Source organism: Formica exsecta, unplaced genomic scaffold, assembly GCF_003651465.1.
Source record: "Formica exsecta isolate Colony F162 unplaced genomic scaffold, ASM365146v1 scaffold515, whole genome shotgun sequence".
NCBI lineage: Eukaryota > Metazoa > Arthropoda > Insecta > Hymenoptera > Formicidae > Formica > Formica exsecta.
The window spans coordinates 21,938-44,336 of NW_021852394.1; the positions used below are offsets into that span (position 1 = coordinate 21,938).

Below are 22,399 nucleotides of genomic sequence, written 5' to 3' on the forward strand. Positions count from 1 at the left end.
GAAAACTAAATATTTTACGAGATATTTTATTTTTTATATTAAAATATGTCATATTAAAATATAAAATAACTCAAAAAATATTTTATTATAGTGTTTTGAAAAGCTCTCCAGATAAGCTACAAAAATATGTATATAATAAATGTATATGTAATAAAAAATGAGGGGTTCCATTTAAGAAAACATCGATCACATTGAGCTCACCTTGAAAAGATCACTCAAGGTCAAGTCCATATTTTTATCATGTGGCTCCCTCGAAACCATGCAACTTTTGTCTGAAACATTTTTGTCTATCTGGCTCAGTTCTCGAGATATTCGCGTGGATTTATGAAAATGGTCCACCCTAATAATATTCCTTTATTATAAAATTTCCTTTATTATGTAAGAACATTTCATATACATACAGATATTGCAGTGAGTTATTTACAGTATAAATCAAATTTGTCCAAGTTTCTATTTGCGAGTAAAACACTTCTCTCTTTCCATCGCTTTACTAAGCAATATAAAGAAAAAATAAAATGCGAGAAACTCCATCTACAAATTATATTAGTTATTAAAAAAAATAAAAAATAAACTTGGACAAAACTGATCCAATTATTATGAAAACTTAAGAGTGTATTGGAGATACAATCGTAGACAAAAGTACCCGAAATTCTAAATTCTTAAATATTTACGCCCTACATATAGTAAAGATGGATACGAATGATACAAATGATAGTATAATTACATATTTACCTGTAGAAAGATATTTTTTTACTTTCCCAATATAATTATAGCTCTATTTGCGAATTTTCTTATTTATATGACAAAACTTTTGAAAGTAAAAATGCCCTAAATCCTGGATCTAACTTTATAAAATAAAAGAGTTGCGCAAAATGAGGTTACTGTCTACGTTGTGTTGTTGACATATCGCGATGGAAATATTACAACTTATCGTTAGAAAGGCAAAATTGTTACTAATACGTATGTATGAAAAAAGACTTGCATGACAAAAATGTGGAAAATTAAAAAAAAAGTTGTGGCTATAACAGAAGGACAAAAAATTGAGCATATTATAAAAAATGAAAAAAAAAGTAAAAATTAAGATCGTAATAACTCATTAACGGTTTAGTGAATTAATGTGAACTTTTTTTTAGCACATTAGAAAGACGTAAAGAACAACCTCACCAATTTTCATCAAAATTGTACTATTTTACGATAGCTCCAATACATCCTTCAAAAAAATAAAATTTTTTCTTCATTTTTTTATTTTATCAAGCGACGCGGTAGCGTCGCGACGCCAAGTATATAAAAAAAACGTTTCAGCTTGTCAACGGTTTGTCTATGTTGTTGCCTATGTACAGGGGCCGCGACGCTAAGTAGCTTATCCGGAGTTTATATTCTTTGTCAATGTTTTTTGACGCATTCAGCATCAAATCATTTCAGTGCATCGCTTTTACCTCTCGCCATAACCTAACTAATCAAATGAAATCATGCCGCCTCCGCGGGATAGAAGCCGGTCACCCGTAAAAAAAAGGCTTTACCGCCAAGGACGATAGTGATTCTGAAACGCAGGAAGCAATCCTAAATATGATTGCCAGCTCTGTTCCTCCACTGCCATGCGAGTCTCCGGACAGCGACATGGAGGCCGAGCCAACTCAAGAAAAATCTCTCACTTCACAGTCCAATCAGGAAAATAGTGTCGATAATGAACCCTCCTCGTCCGCCTCTAAAATCTCAAGAGATGCAAGTGACCAAAGCTACACTAGTTTCTCTACCCTCAAGAGACAATCTCGAAACACCCAAGACGAGGAAAATTCAGTTCCAAAAAAGCTCAATGCTTCGAAGCAGATCCCAGACGCTGTCTTAGCAAACAGATATCCCAAGTTTTCACAAGGACCTTATGAAATTGTTGTTACGTCCATAGGATCAGTCAACTCTTCCATCCACCCTCTCATAGTGGGCCGTCTTCTCAGTTCCACTCTTAAAAAGGATATAACAGAAATCAAGAAACTTGGCTTCTCTAAAGTATCAGTACAATTTAAATTGCGGGAGGCGGCAAACAATATAATCAATAATCCAATTCTCAATTCAAATAACCTAATCGCCTATATTCCTTCTTACAGAGTATCGAGACAAGGAGTAATAAGAAATATACCACTAGACCTCGCTGAAAATACTATTAAGGAAGAAATTGACAGCTCGGTTGGGATCATCTTCGTGCGGAGGCTCAGCAGAAAGATTATTGATCCATCCACAAGATCGGTGAGCTACTCACCCTCCAAATTTATCGCAATTACTTTTGAAGGGCAGACGGTCCCACAGTTTCTCTACTTGTATATGGTCAGGTATGAAGTTTCTCTTTTGATCTCCAAACCTTCTCTTTGCTACTCCTGTTATCGATATGGACACATAAAGTCCCAGTGCAGAGGACAGCCTCGTTGTATCGACTGTGGGGATAAATCCCACGACAATATCTCTCCTTGCCAAAACATAAACCAACCCCCATCTTGCATCAACTGCAAAGGCCCTCACAAGACAAACGATCCTTCCTGTCCTGAATGGCTCTTACAAAAACAAATTCTTGAACTTGCCGCATACAAAAACATTCCTATCCTAGAAGCAAAAAAAAACCATCCGCGGAAACAACACCAGAAGACCTAACCATATCGACTTCTCAAATTTCCCTGAGCTTAGTAACTCTCCTACCCCAGACATCCTGTACACCAATTCCTCATATCACTTATCCCCTTCCCCTCTTTCCCCGCAATCATATGCAAACGTTGTAAGAAACTTGCAAACGATACCCCACAACCCATACCACTCTTCCTCTTCTAACAACGGTTCCCCCTCTTCGCCCTCCTTCTCGCCTTCGCATCCTCACCCTGCTACCAACAAAACTTCTCCCTCTCTTCTTCTTTCTCCCTCCCCTCTATATTCAAAACAATTTAACCGTAACCAGAACCGTAACCCCTCCCCCTCCAGCACCAATCAACCCTTCCCTCCAAACTCCCTCTTGATCTCCCCGGATGGCCGTCTCCCATCATATCCTAACGGCATTGCCTTCCACTCCTCTCCTCCCCCTCCCTATCCCCCTTCAACGACCTCTCCTCCACTAATCACTCTCCTTCTCCCTTCAACGCCCGCTCTCCCCATTTCTTTCCCCCCTCACCTGAACTCCAGCCATCCTTCTCCCCCTGGATACCATTCATAAAGACCATCTTAGAAAAGATTTCTCCACTCCTAAAAACTTTTGGGATTCAAGATGACCTATTTAAAATCCTCCAAGATCTTGAAAATTCTTGTCCTTCCACGCCCACACTTCCTTCTTCCCATGACTCAATCTAATACAAACGCAGCATTAGATTCCTCCTCTCCCATCAAAATCTTACAGTGGAACTGCCACTCTATTTCAAATAAAATTGATTCGCTCAGATCAATTGCAAACGAATTCGATATCATCGCGTTATCTGAAACCTGGCTCAACCCAGATTCAGTACTCTCTCTTCAAAATTTTTATATCATTAGAAAAGACAGTCTTTCACGCAACTCAGGTGGGCTCGCCCTAGCCATCAAACAAAATATTCCCTTCAAAACTTTAGACGACTGCCTCCAAATCCCTAACAAACTCGAATGTCAATCTATAATCATTCCGATTGGAAACCAATTCCTTCAAATCACCTCAATCTATAGATTTCCTCAATCCCCACTTTGCGCTACGGAGTGGAACGATCTGTTTATCTTCTGCAATTCCTATCCTTCCTCTCTTTTAATTGGAGACTTTAATAGTCACCACACGGAATGGGGCTCTAGCCGCATTGACAGCTCAGGCGCAGCCTTGCTGTCCTCTGCACTGGACCATTCCTTCATCTGCCTCAACGACGGCTCCCCCACCTACCTCTGCCGACCTAACCAGTCCAAGTCAGTCATAGACTTATCTTTCGCTTCACTCGCAATATTCAGTTTGTGCGAATCAGTTGTTCTCTCCGACCTCCTTTTCAGCGACCACTTCCCCATCTCCATTGCAGTAAATTGTGCAGTCAAAAGGCGCACTTTCTTTTCCCACAAAATAAAAATGAAAAAAACAGATCAAGCTCAATTCGTTTCGAACCTTATTCAAAACTATCCCTCTCTTCTGGACTCTATCTCCAACGCTCCATCCGCTTTAGAATCATATGAAAACTTTGTTTCCCATCTTAAGAAGCAAGTTCCTCTCCATCCCCGACTACATCAATCCAATCACCAAAAACCGACTTCTAAGCGCTCCACTCTCCCTGCCCCATGGTGGGACGACGAATGTGAAACGGCGGTTTCTAATCGCAAAATGGCTACAAGCTCATACAGAAAAAACCCTTCTTTCTCCAACTACCTAAACTTAAAGAAATTAGAAGCAATAGCCAAACGCACTCTAAGATCAGCAAAGAGAAGGGGATGGAGAAGTTTCTGCAGCACCATTAACGAACATACTCCTCTCCAACAATTATGGAAAATGATTAAAAGGTTCAAGTCCAGACATTTGGGCCTGTCTACCTTTCAAATCTCTTCTAACTTCGAGACCCCCGAAGGAATTAAAAACCTAATTTCATCTCTCTGCCCCCCCTCCGCTCTTTGCAAACAATATTTTTCTGCCGCAGACTTCTCTAATTCAGCATCTTGTAATATGTTCGATAATCCTTTTACCTTACCTGAGCTCATCGGTCACATAAAAAACCTCAAAACTAAATCCTCACCAGGAATGGGCCAAATCGACTACAAAATGATTTCCATTTTGCCGGAACAATACTTACCCGTCTTGTTAAACATTCTCAACAATCTATTTACAGAAGGAGCATTTCCTGAGTCTTGGCAACACTCTATTGTCTTCTTAATCCCAAAAAACTCCCCGGGTAAATACAAACCAATTTCTCTCACTTCTTGTCTTCTAAAACTCATGGAGAAACTCATCCACTCCCGCCTAGAATGGTGGATTGAAAAAAAGAAATTGCTTCCGTCAAGGCAATTCGGATTCAGAAAAAGAAAATCCTGCCATGATAACTTCGGCATTATATATAGTTTGTGTGAAACAGTAGTTCTCTCCGACCTCCTTTTCAGCGACCACTTCCCCATTTCTATTGCAGTAAATTGCTCAGTCAAAAGACGCACCTTCTTTTCCCATAAAATCAAGATGAAAAAAACAGATTAAGCTCAATTCGTTTTGAATCTCACTCAAAACTACCCCTCTCTTCTGGACTCTATCTCCATCGCTCCATCCGCTTTAGAATCATACGAAAACTTCATTTCCCATATTAAAAAGCAAGTTCCTCTCCATCCCCACCTACATCAATCCAACCACCAAAAATTGACTGCTAAGCGCTCCACTCTCCCTGCCCCATGGTGGGACGACGAATGCGAAACGGCGGTTTCCAACCGTAAAAAGGCTACAAGCTCTTACAGAAAAAAACCCTTCCTTTTCCAACTACCTAAGCCTAAAAAAATTTGAAGCAATAGCCAAACGCACTCTACGATCAGCAAAGAGAAGGGGATGGAGAAGTTTCTGCAGCACCATTAACGAACATACTCCTCTCCAACAATTATGGAAAATGATTAAAAGGTTCAAGTCCAGACATTTGGGCCTGTCTACCTTTCAAATCTCTTCTAACTTCGAGACCTCCGAAGGAATTAAAAACCTAATTTCATCTCTCTGCCCCCCCCCCTCCGCTCTTTGCAAACAATATTTTTCTGCCGCCGACTTCTCTAACTCTGCATCTTGCAATATGTTCGACAATCCTTTTACCTTACCTGAATTCATCGGGCACATAAAAAACCTCAAAACAAAATCTTCACCAGGAATGGACCAAATCGACTATAAAATGATCTCCATTTTGCCAGAACAATACTTACCTGTCTTGCTAAACATTCTCAACAATCTATTTACCAAAGGAACATTTTCTGAGTCTTGGCAACACTCTATTGTCTTCTTAATCCCAAAAAACTCCCCGGGAAGATACAGACCAATTTCTCTCACTTCTTGCCTTCTAAAACTCATGGAGAAACTCATCCACTCCCGCCTAGAATGGTGGATTGAAAAAAAGAAATTGCTTCCGTCAAGGCAATTCGGATTCAGAAAAAGAAAATCCTGCCATGATAACCTTGGCATTTTCGTCTCCGATATTTACACAGGTTTCGCCCTCAACCAACCCACAGCCTGCTTGTTTTTAGACATCGTCGGAGCCTTCGATAACGTCATTCCAAACATCCTGACGGACGACTTAATTGAACTTGGCCTCCCTCCGAAACTGTGCCAATTTATATACAATCTCATACACCGAAGGAAACTACAATTTGTTATAAATGGTGAAATTTCTAACTCTTTCTACTCCTACAAGGGCGTCCCCCAGGGCTCAATCCTAAGCCCCCTTCTCTTTAACATCTACATTTCAAAATGCCAAAAAATTATCGGCAAAAAATGTGAAATTGTCCAATTCGCCGATGACATAGCTATCTTTTCTAGATCCCAAATCATTGACCAGTCTCTTAGGACTCTCGAAATAGCTGCAAACAAGCTCGCTGCCCACCTGGACTCTAAAGGCCTAGCGATATCTCCTTCTAAGTCAGCCCTAATCGTCTTTTCCAGACGTAGAAAAAGTTCACATCCCCATTCAATCAACCTTTTAGACTCGGTGGTCACATCTTCCACGTCTCACAGATTTCTCGGTATTATCATGGATTCAAAGCTCCAAGGCAACCTGCATATAGAATACTTGTCAAAAAAATGTACCAAACTCTTAAACATACTCAAATCACTGCGAGGTGTCTGGTGGGATGCCAACCCCAGCTCGCTCCTCAACATTTACAAATCTTTGATCAAAGGCTCGATAGAGTATAGCTTTCCATTCATTCGTATTAATAATTTCACCCAATTGGAAAAACTTGAAAAAATCCAAAGACAGGCTATCCGGATAAGCCTTGGCCTAAGACAATCGACCCCTTCAAACGTTCTACTCTCGGAATCTGGCATCGGTCCACTCAGATTCAGACTAGTCTTCTTAGCTGCGAAATTCATACTAAAAAGCTTTGCCTCCAACGACAACCTGGTTATCGACAAGCTTTTTGACCTCCAAATCAGATTAATAAATAACCACAAGTTCGACATATCGACTAATTTCATCCCGTACCCAACTTTCCTCAAATTCAAATCCTACAAATCTAAAATCGCCTCTTTTGACCTACTGCCTATGTATAATCACGAACACGAATCCAACTTCGCCATAGCAGACATCCACATTACTTCCCCGGCTACCGTCGATGAAATCAAGCAGGCTCCCATTCTGCAACTAATATTTATGACTACCTATAATCATCTCATTTGCGGCAGGAAATGCTTCTTCACGGATGCTTCCAAAACAGACTCCCAGGACTATGTCGGTTTTGCATTCTACACCTACTCCCCCCACATTAGCCGACAATTTAGAATCGACGGCCAAGCCTCTATTTTCACTGGAGAGACTTTAGCTATGCTTAAATGTCTCGACTATATACTCGATAACAAAATAGCAAACTCTTCTATTTTCACGGACTCTCGAAGTTTAGTCGAAATTTTATCTTCTGTAAAACCCCTGAGAGACCTAAACTACCTAATTTACGAAATCAAGGAAAGACTCAGAACAGCCAAATTTTCGAACTGCAATATTTCTATAATTTGGATCCCTAGTCATTCAGGAATACTAGGGAATGAAACTGCCAACTTTCTCGCCAAAAGAGCCATCCGCACGGGGGAACCAGTCTCGGAACTCATTCCACACAGCGATTTTTACTCCTTGGCTCGCACCCACTACATCTCTTCATCTAACCGCACTCTAACCGCTCAATCCAATCTCAAAGACAAACTATACTTCAACCAGCATCCTTCCTTCTCTCCCAGGCCTTGGTTCCTAAAGCTCGGCCTTGACCGCGAGGAAATAGTCACGGCATGCCGAATCAGAAGCAACCACTACAACTTACACGCCAGTCTATATCGCTGTAACATCATATCCTCGCCTGCATGCGAATGCGGTCACCCATCACAGGACATAAACCACACTCTATGGATCTGCCCCAGACACCAAGACCATAGACCTTACCTGCTCAAGAAATTGGAGGAAAAATCTAAGAAACCTCCCCCCTTTGACGCATTTGAACTCCTCTCAATACCCTCTGCTGGAATCATCTCATGCTTGGCCTCTTTCTTTAAAAAATGCAACCTGAATATCTGAGGATATAACTTGACACAATCTCTGCAGAAACACTGTCTTCATTATACATTGACTTGGCCGAGTGGGCCAGTACAATCGGGCCCGGAGCCATTCAACTGAAGAAGAAGAAGAAGAAAGATTGAGATTGAAGTTGAGATTACACTAAAGTTTATTTATATATTATAGAATGTAGTATATATTAGCTGGAATAGTATTTTACGATAAAATTATAGTCTAGAAAAAAAATAAAGAAATAAAACGTACTGATTTAAGGTTTTGAACTCATCGAATCTTTGCATATTCACGACACAATCATGACAACGAAGAGCATTGTGATAATGATTGTCATGTTGCTGCAATCCTTTTTATATTCATATGCGGGCGATAATTTGAGAGATCAAAGCGAGGCCCTGTCTTTCGCGGATTACGACAGCAATTGGTGTGATTTTTCCACCAACGACATAAGAGATCTAACGTTTATTATGATAAAAACAAATATACCTATACGTTTAACCGCCGGGAAGTTTTTCTACGTCACACAAGTGCCACATTTGCAGATATCCTAAAGACCGCAGTATCTTACTTATCCGCTTTACGTGTTATGATTGAAAAACAAGCAGAAAACAAGTAAACTATTATATATATAATTCAAACTTCGCAAAAAAATTTATTATTGTTAAAAAAATATTGTAAATAAATATCTAAAGAATATCTTAAATTTCTTTTTATATGTAAGATAATATTCTACAATAAAATTCTCTGTAAGCGAAAAAAAAAATAGTTATGAAAAATCATCAAATATAAATTTATTCACAAAATAAATTTTATATTAAAATCGAGAGAGAGAAAAAAAATATTGACAGAATTACATTTACGTTTGATACAAATAATTCTGCACTAATCATCCAATTTGCATGATACAAAAAAAATTTATTTACGATGTATACATATGTTTACATTTTTTAATAGATTAAATTTATACCATTTAATTAAGAGTTATATAAAAATGAAATAAAATGCAATGTAGTCTGCGCGTACATAACCGAAATAAGCACGACTCTCTCTCTAATTGTTACTACAATAAAAAGATATTGTGGCGGAAATAAAATAAACCTGGAAATTGCAACCGCGTAAATTCCTATTCAGCAAAAATTTTGCGTAAGAATATAAGGTAAATATAGCGAATAGAAGACCCAGCCCCAATGACCTTGACCTTGATATATGTTATCAAGGACATAATTCTGAGTAACTTTTTCTTCTAATATAATCGTCGCTCGTTGCTTATTAAAAAGTTATTAACAAACAAAAATTTGTAAAAATCAAGATTTATACATAGTCTGACAATGAAAAACTGGATATTTAAGTTAGTTTACAGAAATAGTCCTACGTATACTACACATATAAACTGAAATAAACACAAGTTTTTACATATATAGGGTGTTCAAAAATAAAATATAAGGGTAAATATAGCCAATAGGGGACCCAGCCCTAATGACCTTGACCTTGACATATGTTGTCAAGGACATAATTCTGAGTAACTTTTTCTTCTAATATAATCGTCGCTCGTTGCTTATTAAAAATTATTAACAAAAAAAGTTTGAAATATACCAAAGTACATGCACGGACAGGAAGCACGCGCGCGCGCGCGCCACCTTTCGGGTTTTCTCATTCAACTCTCCTCGTTCCTTTGTGCCCTATCTTATCCAACTCTTCTCTTTCTTATCGACCTCTCGTCCTTCCTCTTCCTCTCAGCCTTTTTCCTTCTATCCATCTTCTCTCTCTCTTTTTCTTCCTTCTAACCTTCAAACTGCCAAACGCCTTTATATCCTTCTTTCTTCTATAATCATTCTTCCACTTTGTTCCCTTCACTCACATCTGCTCCTCCCTTTTTGCTCTTCCTACTCCTTTCCTCCGCTCCGATTCCTTCCTCTTTACACCAACTACCCGCGCCTTTCCCTTCGAGCACATGCCACAACTATCTCTTCCCCAACCGCCATTTTTTCCACTCCCGAGTACCGCTAAAAGGTAATATCTGCTATTTATTCAAGTTGAGAATGTGGCAATTTAATATCACTATATAATCAATTTGTAACATATATAAAATTATAAACATGATATTATAAAAACATAATATATTAAAATTATAAAAGTATGTAAAATTATAAAATATTATAGCATATATGACAGAACAATATGTATCAAAGCGTTTCCTTTCTATCAAGGAAACGATTGTTTGTTTTTCAACATTACGTTGTATGTTTGTGGTCAAGTCGAAATTTTGAAGACTAGATTTGTCAACTTTGATAATACAGAATCGGAAATCTACGAACGCTGCAACGCGTTAATACAGAGACACACATATTTGACAAGAATGGCGAGGGAACTCGCTGATACGATTAGCTTTGTCTTACTAATACAATTATTCATTATCACCATACAATTATGTATAACAGGTAACTGTTTATATATATATATAGTGAAAGGAAAACGACAGAAATTTAAATTTTTGAGAGCCTGTCTAAAATTGTTAAATATGCCTCTGGGAGACATTCGGTGTCTGTTTGCAGATTTAAACTATCCTTTTGTCGCTTAATGTGTAATACTTCGGAAATCAATCGCTTATGTAAATGTGGTTCATTATCAAGTATTTCTATTTTGTCCCACTTAAAGTCATGATTAAGAGCAATTCTGTGATCGGTTATAACAGAGTGATTTGTCGTATTTCTACGAATATGATTTCTGTGTTCCGCTATCCTCGTGTGTAATTGTCTCTTAGTCTATCCCACATATGACGCATCGCAATTATCACAATTAATTTCTGCTCGCGCGTACCCCGACTCTCGTCGCAGGGCCACCAAACTTTTCGTTGCCGTGCGACACTTCGAAGCTCGCCGCTGGCACGCCTAGAGCGTACGTCCCACGGTTTAGCCGCGCGAAACGCGCGCTTATTCGCCAATCTTTTTCAATTAATATTTCAATAATTATTGCAAAAATTGCAAAATGGTACAGGACTTTTCTGTTCAGTTTACTGTGCTCTACCTGCTCACGAGCGTTGTAAAGGGTGCTTTGGGACACCCTGTATATAATAGAATAAATAAAATTTATCTTCCATTCTTTTATGTAAGAGAAATAACTTGATAATAAAATAATAAATATAAAAACTCAACAATAATTATATTTTTTAAAAAATAGCGGGGATTATAACTTTTGAGGTATGTTTAATACGTATTATATATTGGGTAGCTAGGGCCATCTATGGGCAAATTCCGGTTTCATATTTATATACCTGGTATATATATATAAGGGGGATCCAAAAATAACCGGAATTGTTTAAAAAGAAATGTTTTATTAATTTTTATTAATATGTAACTCTAGTCTCAAAGTACTCTCCTCTTGATTCAATGCATTTGTCCCAACGTTCTTTTCCACTGCTGAAAACGTTTCTGAAACTTCTCAATGCAGATTCTGTTTAAGGTTTCCAGCAATTTCTGTTTCACCTTGTCTATATTAACAAAATGTTTCCCTTTTAGGTCATGTTTTATACGAGGGAACAAAAAAAGTCACGGTAAACCTGCATAAAAGGGGATCCCTCTCGTATGACCTTGACCTTGACATATGTTGTCGAGGTCATCGTCCTAAATCACCTTGACCTTGAAATAAGTTGCGGTCACGATCCGTTAAAAAGTTATGAACAAAAAAGTTTGAAATATACCAAAGTACATGCATGGACAGGAAGCACGCGCGCGCGCGCACACACACGGAGGGGTGTAAGGGGGGCTTTCGGCCCCCTTCGCGCATCCGCCCCGCCGGTAGGCATGGTGGACCTTGCTTTACAATGTAGAATGTACTTTGTAAGTTGTAAAGCGAGGTCCACCCTGCCTACCGGCTTGGTGGGTGCGAGAGGTGGGCCAAAGGCCCCCCTTGCACCCCCCGTGTGTGTGTGTGTGTGTATGCGCGTCATGCGAAAATGTGCCCAGTTTTATGTCCCAAGCATCAGTCAGTCACTATCTTTAATTGTTCATAACTTTGTAGTAAACAACGAGCGACGATTAAATTAGAAGAAAAAGTTATTCAGAATTATGTCCTTAACAAGATATACCAAGATCATTGAAATCGGTGAGGTCGCCCTTAATCTAAGTTTTACCATTAAATCAATCGATTATTTTTTGTTTTAACAAAAAAACTGTTCAATATATTAACGATTCACTGCTAATGATTTTCCTTCGTTCATACATATATTATTTCCACATACATATTAATTGTTTATGCCTTTTAATACTCAAAATAACTGCTATATTTTTCATACCTTTTTGTTAATAACTTTTTAATTAATAATGACCGACGGCTAGAACTTTTTGTATGTTGTTCAGGGTCATGACCTTGATAACATATGTCAAGGTCAAGGTCATACGAGAAGGGTCCCCTTTTATGCAGGTTTACTCACTTAAAGAAGTGTGCACAGGAGCGTTGTCGTGGTGAAGGCTCCAATCACCGCTTTTGTACATTTCTGGGGGTATTTTCCGCACATTTTCACGCAACCTTCTTGACATTTCCAAATAAAACTATTGATTCACCATCTGTTCAGGAGGAACAAATTCCTTGTGCACGATCATATCAAAGAAACAAATCAGCATGATCTTGACATTAGATCGCACCCGATGCGCTTTCTTGGGTGTTGGTGAATTAGGCGTTCTCCATTGGCTTGATGCTTGTTTCCTTTCCGGATCATAAGTTTCGTCCCCGGTCACAATTTTGGAAAGAAACTGTTGGTCATTTCAAACTTGGGTAAAAATGAAGATGAGGGGAGATATCTTCGAGGACTTTGACCTTGACATATGTTGTCAAGGTCATAACCCTGAGTAACTTTTTCTTATAACTTAATTGGCGGTCTCTTATAATTTCCGAGATATTTAAAGTTAAAGTTTGATTCGAAACAAAAATTTGGTTTGCGTTATACAACATAACCCAAACCAAATTTTAGTTTTAAATCAGAATTAGGTGTGGATTAGGTTATATCTTGAAGTGGAAGAGGAAGTGGAGCCCCCCCGTAGGAGGTCCACGCATATACTTTACAACGCGAAACGAGGTCCACTCCACAATTGTTGTGTGGATAGGAAAGCTATTTCCCAAACCTATTTCTGATTTAAAACTAAAATTTGGTTTAGGTTAGGTTATATCTTGCGGAAGTAAAGCCCCCCCCCCGTAGGGAGGGAGGGCGGAACCCATTGCGACCACGCATACACTTTCCCATCCATGCAACAATTGTGGGGTCGCGATGTGGGGTTTTGTGTCATTTTCTTTCCATCTTTAAAATATAACGAATAATTACATATCTATAATTCATTAAATAACTTCAAAATGCATATTTAAGTAAATGTGTATCCATAAGAATAAACATTAATAAAATTCGTCAGGTTAAATTCAAAGTATAAAATTAAACACACATTTATATTGTCAATTTCATTTGTTAATAACTTTTTAATGAACAATGACTGACGGCTAAAACCTTTTGAATGTTGTTCAGGGTCATGACCTTGACAACATATGTCAAGGTCAAAGTCATCGGAGATCTCATCTTAATTTTTACCTGCGAAAAATACATTTTACTTTCAAATCTTTTGTTAACATTCACTGGCATGAACTCCAAGAAAAGCAAATCATCTGTGAGCAAACGAGGCACAAATTTTGCGGAAACACGATACATTTTTAAATCTTCTGTTAACATTCGCTGGCATGAACTCCAAGACAAACCAGTCACTTCAGGAATCTCATCAATGGTCCGACGATGATCTTCATTGATTGCGTGGCGAACTTTCTCAACATTTTTGTCATTTTGGCTTGTTTGTGGTCATGATTAGTCTTCAAATGACATTTCACCACGTTTGAAATGTGAATACCATTTGTATACTTGTGTTTTACTTAAAGCTTTTTTTTAAAGCTTCACAAAGCATTACAGTTGCAGCAGCAGTTTCTCTAAAAAAACAACAAAACTTAACGCACCTTTTCTGTTCTTTATTATCAGCCATCACGAAAATCGCCGAGCATGTTTGCAAACATTGGAAAAACAATGCTACAGAAAACAAATCAGTCAATCGAGAACTACATCATGTAGTAGTGACTCAGAATAGTGCCAATGTGCGATAATTAGCAGCGCAATGTTCAATTACGTTCAGTTCACACATCACATTCGAATTCCGGTCATTTTTGGGTCCCTCTATATTTATATAATATATATATAATATACATATACATATATATACAGGGTGTCCCAAAGCACCCTTGACAACGCTCGTGAGCACGTAGAGCACAGTAAACTGAACAGAAAAGTCCTGTACCATTTTTTTATATCAAAATATGTCAGATTAAGATATAAAATAATGTGACGAGGTTACTTTCGAGAGCTCGCGGATTTGCTCGGTCGTGATAAGGGCTCGTAGAAAGTATTGAGACACACGATTTAAATGAAATATAAAAAAAGATTACTTTATTTGGCTTCTATCGGCGCTGGTTAAGAATAAAGAAATGCCCCGCGGAGCGGGTGCGCGGCGGTTAGTAATGTGCCACGGGCGGGGCGCGGTTGTTATGAATTGCGCGAGTTTAACAATGAGATGCGGTGTAGTATACGCAAACGGCTATCAACACGCCAGGTAGACGGCGCGGGGCGCGTGGTCGGTTTGTTGTGACGGCGCGTGGTTCACAAAAACGCGTGAGTCGATTTAAACCGGCGAGACAGTTTCTTATGCGTTTACGGTCCGCGATAATATTTACGTCTGCCACGGGCGGGGCGCGTATTCCCAGATGTTGTGGGATGCGTGCGATATCGAGAAATCTCGAACGGGCAGCGAACTCGCTGTCCCTTGTTCGCACGCGGAGTACGGATTGACCAACGGAGTTGAGGAAACTCAACGGGGTGGCGAACTCGCCAGCCCACGGTCCGTATGGTCGGGTCGGTCGGAAGTTAGACCGTTTCTCGAGAACTCTCGAGAGAAGCGGTCGCGGATTGCGAAGGATCGCAAAGCGGTTCGGAAGCCGAGAATGCTCGGCGGAGGCTACGAACTCGTCAACCCCCACGTTCCGTCGTGTTTGCTAATGATTGCGGATCGGATCAGGAAAGTCTCGAGCGTACAGCTCGAGCGGAATCAGTTTCTGGTGCGATTCTGGTGCCGGTATCTAAAAAGGCTGCCGTTATATACCCGAGCGTCTAACGGTAACCGCGTCGCTCGCCCGCGGGTGGGGATAATGAGTGTTGTTTTTTGGCAGGTAATTAACGGTAAACACGTCATCTCCCCTGGGCGAAACGGCGCGGCGTTTCGGCGGGTGTCGCTCGGGCGTTTACGGCAGCGCTCGGCGGTGCTCGGTCTACGGTGTAACGGCGGCCGTATAACGGCCATATGGTTGTTTATCGCAACGGCGGTAATTAGGTTTAAAAAATGGGCGCTCGGCGCCTCTGCCCCTGCTCGGCTGATGTTCGCCGGGCGGCAGACTTCCGGCGGTCTACTGCCGGGTAACAATGGGGGGTGCATTGTTACAATAACTCAAACAGTACTTAATGAAATAATACTTTATTATAGTGTTTTGGAAAGCTCTCGACATAAGTTATAAGAATATGCAATGGAAAATGGGGGTTTCCACTTAAGAAATTGAAAGTGACCTTCATGTGACCTTCAAATGACTATCCAAGGTCACATCAATGGCACCATCTTGAGGGAGCCATAAGATGATACCATTGGTTTGACCTTGAAGAGTTATTTAAAGGTCACATGAAGGTCACATTTAATTTTTTAAATGGAATTCTATATTTTTTATTGCATATTCTTGTAGCTTATCTTGAGAGCTTTTCAAAACACTATAATAAAGTATTTTTTTATTAAGTACTTTTTGAGTTATTTTATAATTTAATCTGACATATTTTGATTCAAAAATTAAAATATCTCGCAAAATATTTAGTTTTCGATAATCTTACCGTAATACTTTTATGTACAGAATAATGAGACAAATCAATTAGTAAAAAAAAAGTAATTGTTTTTAAGAAAAAGTATGTAATTATTTACTATGTATTTTTTTAAACAATTATTTGCTTTTCTCTTTACACTAATTGGTTTGTCTCATTATTCTGAACATCAAAGTATTACGGTAAGATTATCAAAAACTAAATATTTTACGAGATATTTTATTTTTTATATCAAAATATGTCAGATTAAAATATAAAATAACTCAAAAAGTACTTAATGAAAAAGATACTTTATTATAGTGTTTTAGAAAGCTCTCGATATAAGCTATAAGAATGTGCAATAAAAAATAGGGAATTCCATTTAAGAAATTAAAGGTGTCCTTGACTTGACCTTAACGATGCCATCCAAGGTCAAACCAATGACACCATCTTATGTTCCCCTCAAAACCATACAATTTTTGTTCGAAACGTTTTTCTCTAAAATGCTTAGTTTTTGAAAGAAACGGGGTGTACGGGTTGTCTAGGACACCATGTATATATATATATATATATAGGACATAGGGGAAAATAGGATAAAACCGGGTACTTTTTTAGATTTGTCTTCCAACAAAAAATCTGAAAGTAAAAAAGATTTTGCTAACCGTTAGTAGTCTTTAGTGAATCTTAAACTATGAGAAAATAAGGCCAATTGCTGAAAAAAAAATTTTTGTTTACCAAGAATAACAAGATTTTGTGGAGAAGTCAAACCCGGTTTTGTCCTACCGGTAGAGTAAAACTGGGTACTCATTTGAAAATATACAAAACACCGTGTAATTACAAAATCTAGGTTTATTTTAATCAAAATACAATATAAAGATATATTCTTTTGACAAAAATCAGAAATAAAGATATTTTCTTCTTCGACATTGCTGCAGGACTTCCTTATATAACTTTTTAACTTCAGAGGTCCCAGAAAGCTTTTTTTTATTGGTTTCTTTTTCTGAGTGTTAGTTTTTGTTTCCAACAGCTTTTTGTAGAGAGACAAAGTCAGGATAACAGGTTTTCCTCTTTTCATTATGAGATGTGTAAGTACCCGGTTTTGCCCCAACACAAGGAAAGTAACAAATACAGCGGTTGTATATTCCGACGTACAATGTGCCAATCAAAACTAATATGATATACTCTCTAATATGTACAGAATGTTGCATTTACTAAAACAGATGCTCCATATAGACAAAGTGCACGACGACTCGATTCTTGCCTCGATATCGATCTTTTTGGGGCTAAAACCTTTGGACTTCTATTAAAAAAGAAATATCGTGTGTAGAGGGGCATGGTTTCTTTTAAAATAATAATGGCGCCGATCTACAACTAATAACACAAGTTAGCCATAGATAACAGCACTTATTACGAAAATCAGGGGTACCCGTTTTGACCCGCCTACCCGGTTTTACCCAACTTTCCCCTATATATACAGGGTGTATCTGACGGTTTGTACAAACTTTGGGAACAAGTTCCAAGGACCTAAACAAGCAGCAAATGTCCCATGAACATGGGGTCGGAAACGTTTGCTTCTGGAGTTACGACGGTTCGAAGTTTTCCTGCAATGGCTGGAGAAATTATCACGTCAAATCGGATAGGAGTTACAAACCGTATTTATTTATTTCGTCGATTTTGCCACGGACATAACAAAACAGTACACTTGCTATAGCAAATGCTCGAAATGGCCTCCGTTAGACTCCAAGGAAGCCTGCACACGTCGTCGCATTGACTGGCGAACCCGTTGGAAAATATCTGGTGTGTTACGGATGATGTCCACGATCCGCTGGCGAAGAATTGCAACATCTGGTACTGGGGTAGAATAAGTAAACACTGTTTATAATTTCTATGCGATTTGACGTGATAAGTTCTCCAGCCATTGCAATAAAACTTCGTAACTCCAGAAGCAAGCGTTTCCGACTTCATGTTCATGAGACATTTTCTGCTTGTTAGGTCCCTGCAACTTATTTCTAAAGTTTGTACAGACCATTCAGATACACCCTGTATGGATTATAACTAGTATTATAAATATTAAGCAGCTAAAAATATATGTTCTTGTCAGGGTTTCAGTTTATCTTAGTCTTGAAAGTCAATGACGCAGGGAAAAGCTTGATGGTGCAGTTTACGTTCTTGTCGCAATTAACGTTATATAGTTTCATCGGTGATTATTTGAAATCTCAAATGGAAGAAGTAGGACTTTCTATTTATCAAAATGCTTGTTATAACTTCCCTACAAAACTGACGAAAAATTTAATCTTTGTCATTATGCGGACACAATATCCTGTCGCGTTGTATGCTGCCAATTTTGTAGTAAATTTGTCAACCTACATGAGCATCCTAAAAGCCTCTATTTCGTATTTGTCTGTACTTCGCGTAATGATAGAAACATGAAATATAATATTTAGAAATGAATATATCGCACAATATCGCGAAAAGCTTTTTCTGATATTTGCAAGATAGGATTGAAAGAGAGAAAATTTAATTGTATGTAAAAAAGTCGTCTAATAAATCTTTATTTGTGTCTAAATTAAATCTTATATGTTAAAATTGGGAGAAAAAAAGAAAATACTTATCCGTGTATAGTCTTTTATGTGTGTATAGAGCAGTTCTCGAACTTCCTGCAAATGTATTTCTTTCGATTCGCCAATGTCCTGTTTTATTCCGGATTCACGCTTTTCGACAAACCTATTCTTCACTATTCAGGACTAGAGTAACGTCCTGGACGCGAGATCGCGCAAAATCAAACATGCACGTATAACGAGAATAATATCAATGGGCGAGTTTACCAGAGAAAACCGCTCAGTAGCAATCGAATGTGATTGGCTCTTACTTTTAGAACCAACAAATCAACGTCGTTCAATCAAAGAGAGATACTTTAAATATGAAATAATATAATAAATATTTAAACTATACATTGAAATTATGTGTGATAATACCTCTTTATCAGAATATTTATAATATTTATCATATTCCGAACTTTCGGAATTTGTGTTTAATGTCGCATTAATACTGCCATCATTTCTTCATCGCTAGAACTGCTTGAACTATTTAACAGTTTATCTAATAATAATATTATAGCTGCCATATTTTTTCATTGGAATACTCAAATTTGCACTGAACTGCACTGTCGAAAATCTCAGTGCAATTCAGTGCCTTCTGCAATAGTGCAATGTATTTCAACCGAACATACAAATAACACTGCACTGGGATAATGCAGTTCAGTCGAACACGTTTTCACTAGCACATGTTTTTAGTGCACTATCAACCGAATACACATAAAATTCTGAACCAGTACAGGGCAAGCCAACCGAATACTAAATACTGAAAGAGTGCGCACTCAGTGCGCACTAGTGCGCACTAGTGCATCCAATCGAATTCGCCATATGTTATACGTACCATATTTACGGATATCTTGAAGACTACAGTATTTTACTTAACCTAACGTCTTACGTGTTATAATAACAAGGACCAAAGAATTAAAAAATTACTTAATCACCTAAAAAAAACTTCACAAAGGTCAAAAAAATACGCCAAGTATATAAAAAAATCCCAACATGTACGCAAAAAAAGTTTAATATATATCCCTACAAAATAACTTTTAAAAAAGATTTTATTTGAAAAATAATTTTCATACAAAATAAAAAAATAAAAAAAGATTTTCCTCTAAAAAATAACTCTAAAAAAATAAAAACCTTTAAAAAATCAAAACTCAAAACTAAATGAAATCAATAGTTAACTAGCCAAGTATTTAGAAGCAATTCAGTTTATAAAGATTTGTAATTTGAAATAGTATTTGTCATAAAATCAATCTTGTATTTATAGAAATGTTATAGACAGATTCACTGAATATATATACTTTGGCTTTCTTTGCATACATATAACTATTATTATAATAACATGTTTTGATATTGCGATATATATTCATAAGTTTTTTGTTTTATAAAATAACGTATCAGTTATATGTATGCAAAGAAAGTCAAAATATATATACTATGTATACTGACAAACGGATTAATAAGTTAAAGCGATTAAAATTTGTTGCAATAAGATCCACCTTAAGAATAATATGTAACGGCAGGGCCGTTACTACGGTAGTAACATGTAATATCCGACAAATATATATAGCTCCATACACGGCTTGCTTATTTCCACCTAGCTCTACCTGTCCTGCCGCTGCCATATTGCCTAACGCATGCGCGTTCCCACTCGAGTTACGCTCTCGCTCACCGGCACGCGCTATCTCGCTCTGCATGCGCTCCCGCTCGCCGACACGTTCTGTCTCGCTCTCGCGGGGTCTTCACGCGGTACCGACTCCCACCGCCGGACCGCCAGTAAAGACTCCAGCTTGCGTGCGCAGCCCGATGAGAATCTCCTGGATATACGCGCTTACGAAGGTCCAGCTCGTGACTCTTCTAGTCACACACAGCCTCGACAGTACCCGGAATCTCGACGTGTTGCGACATCGACTGCGAAATTTTGTAACCAAAAATCCCGCACTATTCCCCGAACACAACACCACCGACATGCCGAACAAAGAAGAAGCGACGCCGGTACGGCCCGCGCCGACCTCAGACCATGTCGACCATACCGCACCGATCACCAACCGTACCGAAACGACCACACCCGATCCGACCGCGATGCTAGACCGCATCCGAAAGTGGGGCCTATGCTTCGAAGGTAAGGACCCCTTCGCGTTTATCGAGCGAATCGAGGAATTAAGGCGATCTTACCGCTACGCGGACGAATTCCCCCTCCTCGGATTACCCGAGATGCTGCGCGGGAACTCCCTGTTGTGGTACCGCAACAACCACGAAGATTGGACCACCTGGGACGCCTTTTGCGACGCCTTCCGGCTAAAGTATCTCCCACCAGACTACCAAGACCAACTGCGGCAAGATGCCCAGGCCCGGAGGCAACGACCAGGGGAGCCTTTCGACCACTACGCCACGGACCTGCTAACGATGATGAGGCGCGCCGGGGGCTACACGCCACGGGAGAAGGCCCGACTACTGTACAATAACTTGCACTCCAGCTACCAGCTGTACATTCGATCGACAAAAGCCACCAGCGTCGCAGAGTTAAACGCAAGAGCGACTGAGCACGAGAGGGTCCTGCGTCGACAAAGGGAGGAACAGCCGCCAGCCCGCAGCATGCCCAGCTCACCGGTCGCCGCCGCCACCTACAGCCGGGAGGAATGCTGTTGGCGCTGCAAGCAGCGAGGCCACACACGGCTCGACTGCAAGAGACCGCCGCGAAAGTTCTGCTCCCGATGTGGCCGAGATGGGGTACTCACCCGCGACTGCCACCCGCCGTCGGGAAACACCTTTCGGGCCGGGGAACCAGCGGCCACCGCCCGACCCGCTCCAGCCGAATAAGGTATACACCTAGGCCGCATATAAAGATACGAGTGCTCGACCGGCACATATGGGCACTGCTAGACTCCGGCTCCGAAGTCTCGTTTGTGAGCCCGGCCACGGCAAAACGCGCCAAGTACTGCGGCCACCCCCCTAGGGGGGTAACCCAGCAGATCAACTTGGCTGACGGCACCACGGTACCGATTACGCAGACCGTAGACCTGCCAGTCGCCACGATCGATCGCACCCTAGTACATCAGTTCCAGGTAATGCCAAACCTTAGCGGACCGATGTTGATCGGCATCGACCTATGGGCCAAACTGAGGCTAGCGCTACCAGCCCTCCCCCCCCGACGTTACCACCAGCGCGGTGCCCGCCATACGGGAAATCTCGGCAGGGTTGACGCCCCGGACCGCGGACGAAGACCACCGCCTGCGGGAGTTCCTCAGCCGAGAACTAGCTGCGTTCGACACCATACGTGGGCCAACGGATCGCGCCGAACACCGGATACGCCTAACCACCGACCAGCCAATAAAACAACGCTACAGACCACGTAACCCAGCCATGCAGGCCGTCATCGACCAAGAGGTCCAAAAAATGGAGGAGGCCGGCGTCATCGAGCCATCACAAAGCGCATGGAGATCCCCGGTCGTACTCGTTAAGAAGAAGGATAACACCTATCGATTCTGCATCGACTTCCGGAAACTCAACGACGTGACGCAGAAGGATGCCTATCCGCTGCCACATATTGCGTCCACACTCGACAAACTCCGAGGCGCAAAGTACCTGACCACGCTGGATCTCAAGAACGGGTATTGGCAGGTACCATTGGCACGCGAAAGCCGGCCGGCCACGGCGTTTACAGTCCCAGGGAGGGGACTGATGCAATT

The 22,399-nt window shown here is 40.0% G+C and overlaps 2 protein-coding genes across 3 annotated transcripts; both read left to right on the forward strand.

The window, feature by feature from the left end:
• The first annotated feature begins 1,428 nt into the window (after positions 1-1,428).
• On the forward strand, positions 1,429-8,341 carry LOC115241844. 2 transcript variants are annotated; one of them, XR_003884974.1, is made up of 3 exons: positions 1,429-2,004; positions 2,103-2,324; positions 7,877-8,341. XR_003884974.1 is itself a non-coding variant. In XM_029817777.1 (2 exons), exons 1-2 carry the CDS (start codon positions 1,567-1,569, stop codon positions 8,205-8,207), a joined length of 1,089 nt encoding a protein of 362 aa, XP_029673637.1. In that variant the 5' UTR covers positions 1,429-1,566; the 3' UTR covers positions 8,208-8,341. The 2 variants fall into 2 exon arrangements, 1 of the variants encoding a protein (XP_029673637.1); XM_029817777.1 differs by having other exon boundaries at positions 1,429-2,324.
• Positions 8,342-8,500: 159 nt separating this feature from the next.
• On the forward strand, positions 8,501-18,546 carry LOC115241842 (odorant receptor 13a-like). Its single transcript, XM_029817775.1, has 3 exons — positions 8,501-8,625; positions 10,362-10,639; positions 18,218-18,546. Exons 1-3 carry the CDS (start codon positions 8,501-8,503, stop codon positions 18,544-18,546), a joined length of 732 nt encoding a protein of 243 aa, XP_029673635.1.
• The last annotated feature ends 3,853 nt before the right edge of the window (positions 18,547-22,399 follow it).

Coding starts and splice junctions, on each gene's coding strand:
- LOC115241844 (XM_029817777.1), top strand. CDS start 1,567: ATGATTGCCAGCTCTGTTCCTCCACTGCCATGCGAGTCTCCGGACAGC. Junction 2,325..7,876: donor CTCTACTTGTATATGGTCAG/GTATGAAGTTTC, acceptor CTTCTCTCCCAG/GCCTTGGTTCCTAAAGCTCG.
- LOC115241842 (XM_029817775.1), top strand. CDS start 8,501: ATGACAACGAAGAGCATTGTGATAATGATTGTCATGTTGCTGCAATCC. Junction 8,626..10,361: donor GCGGATTACGACAGCAATTG/GTGTGATTTTTC, acceptor AAAATATTATAG/CATATATGACAGAACAATAT. Junction 10,640..18,217: donor CATACAATTATGTATAACAG/GTAACTGTTTAT, acceptor TGTTCTTGTCAG/GGTTTCAGTTTATCTTAGTC.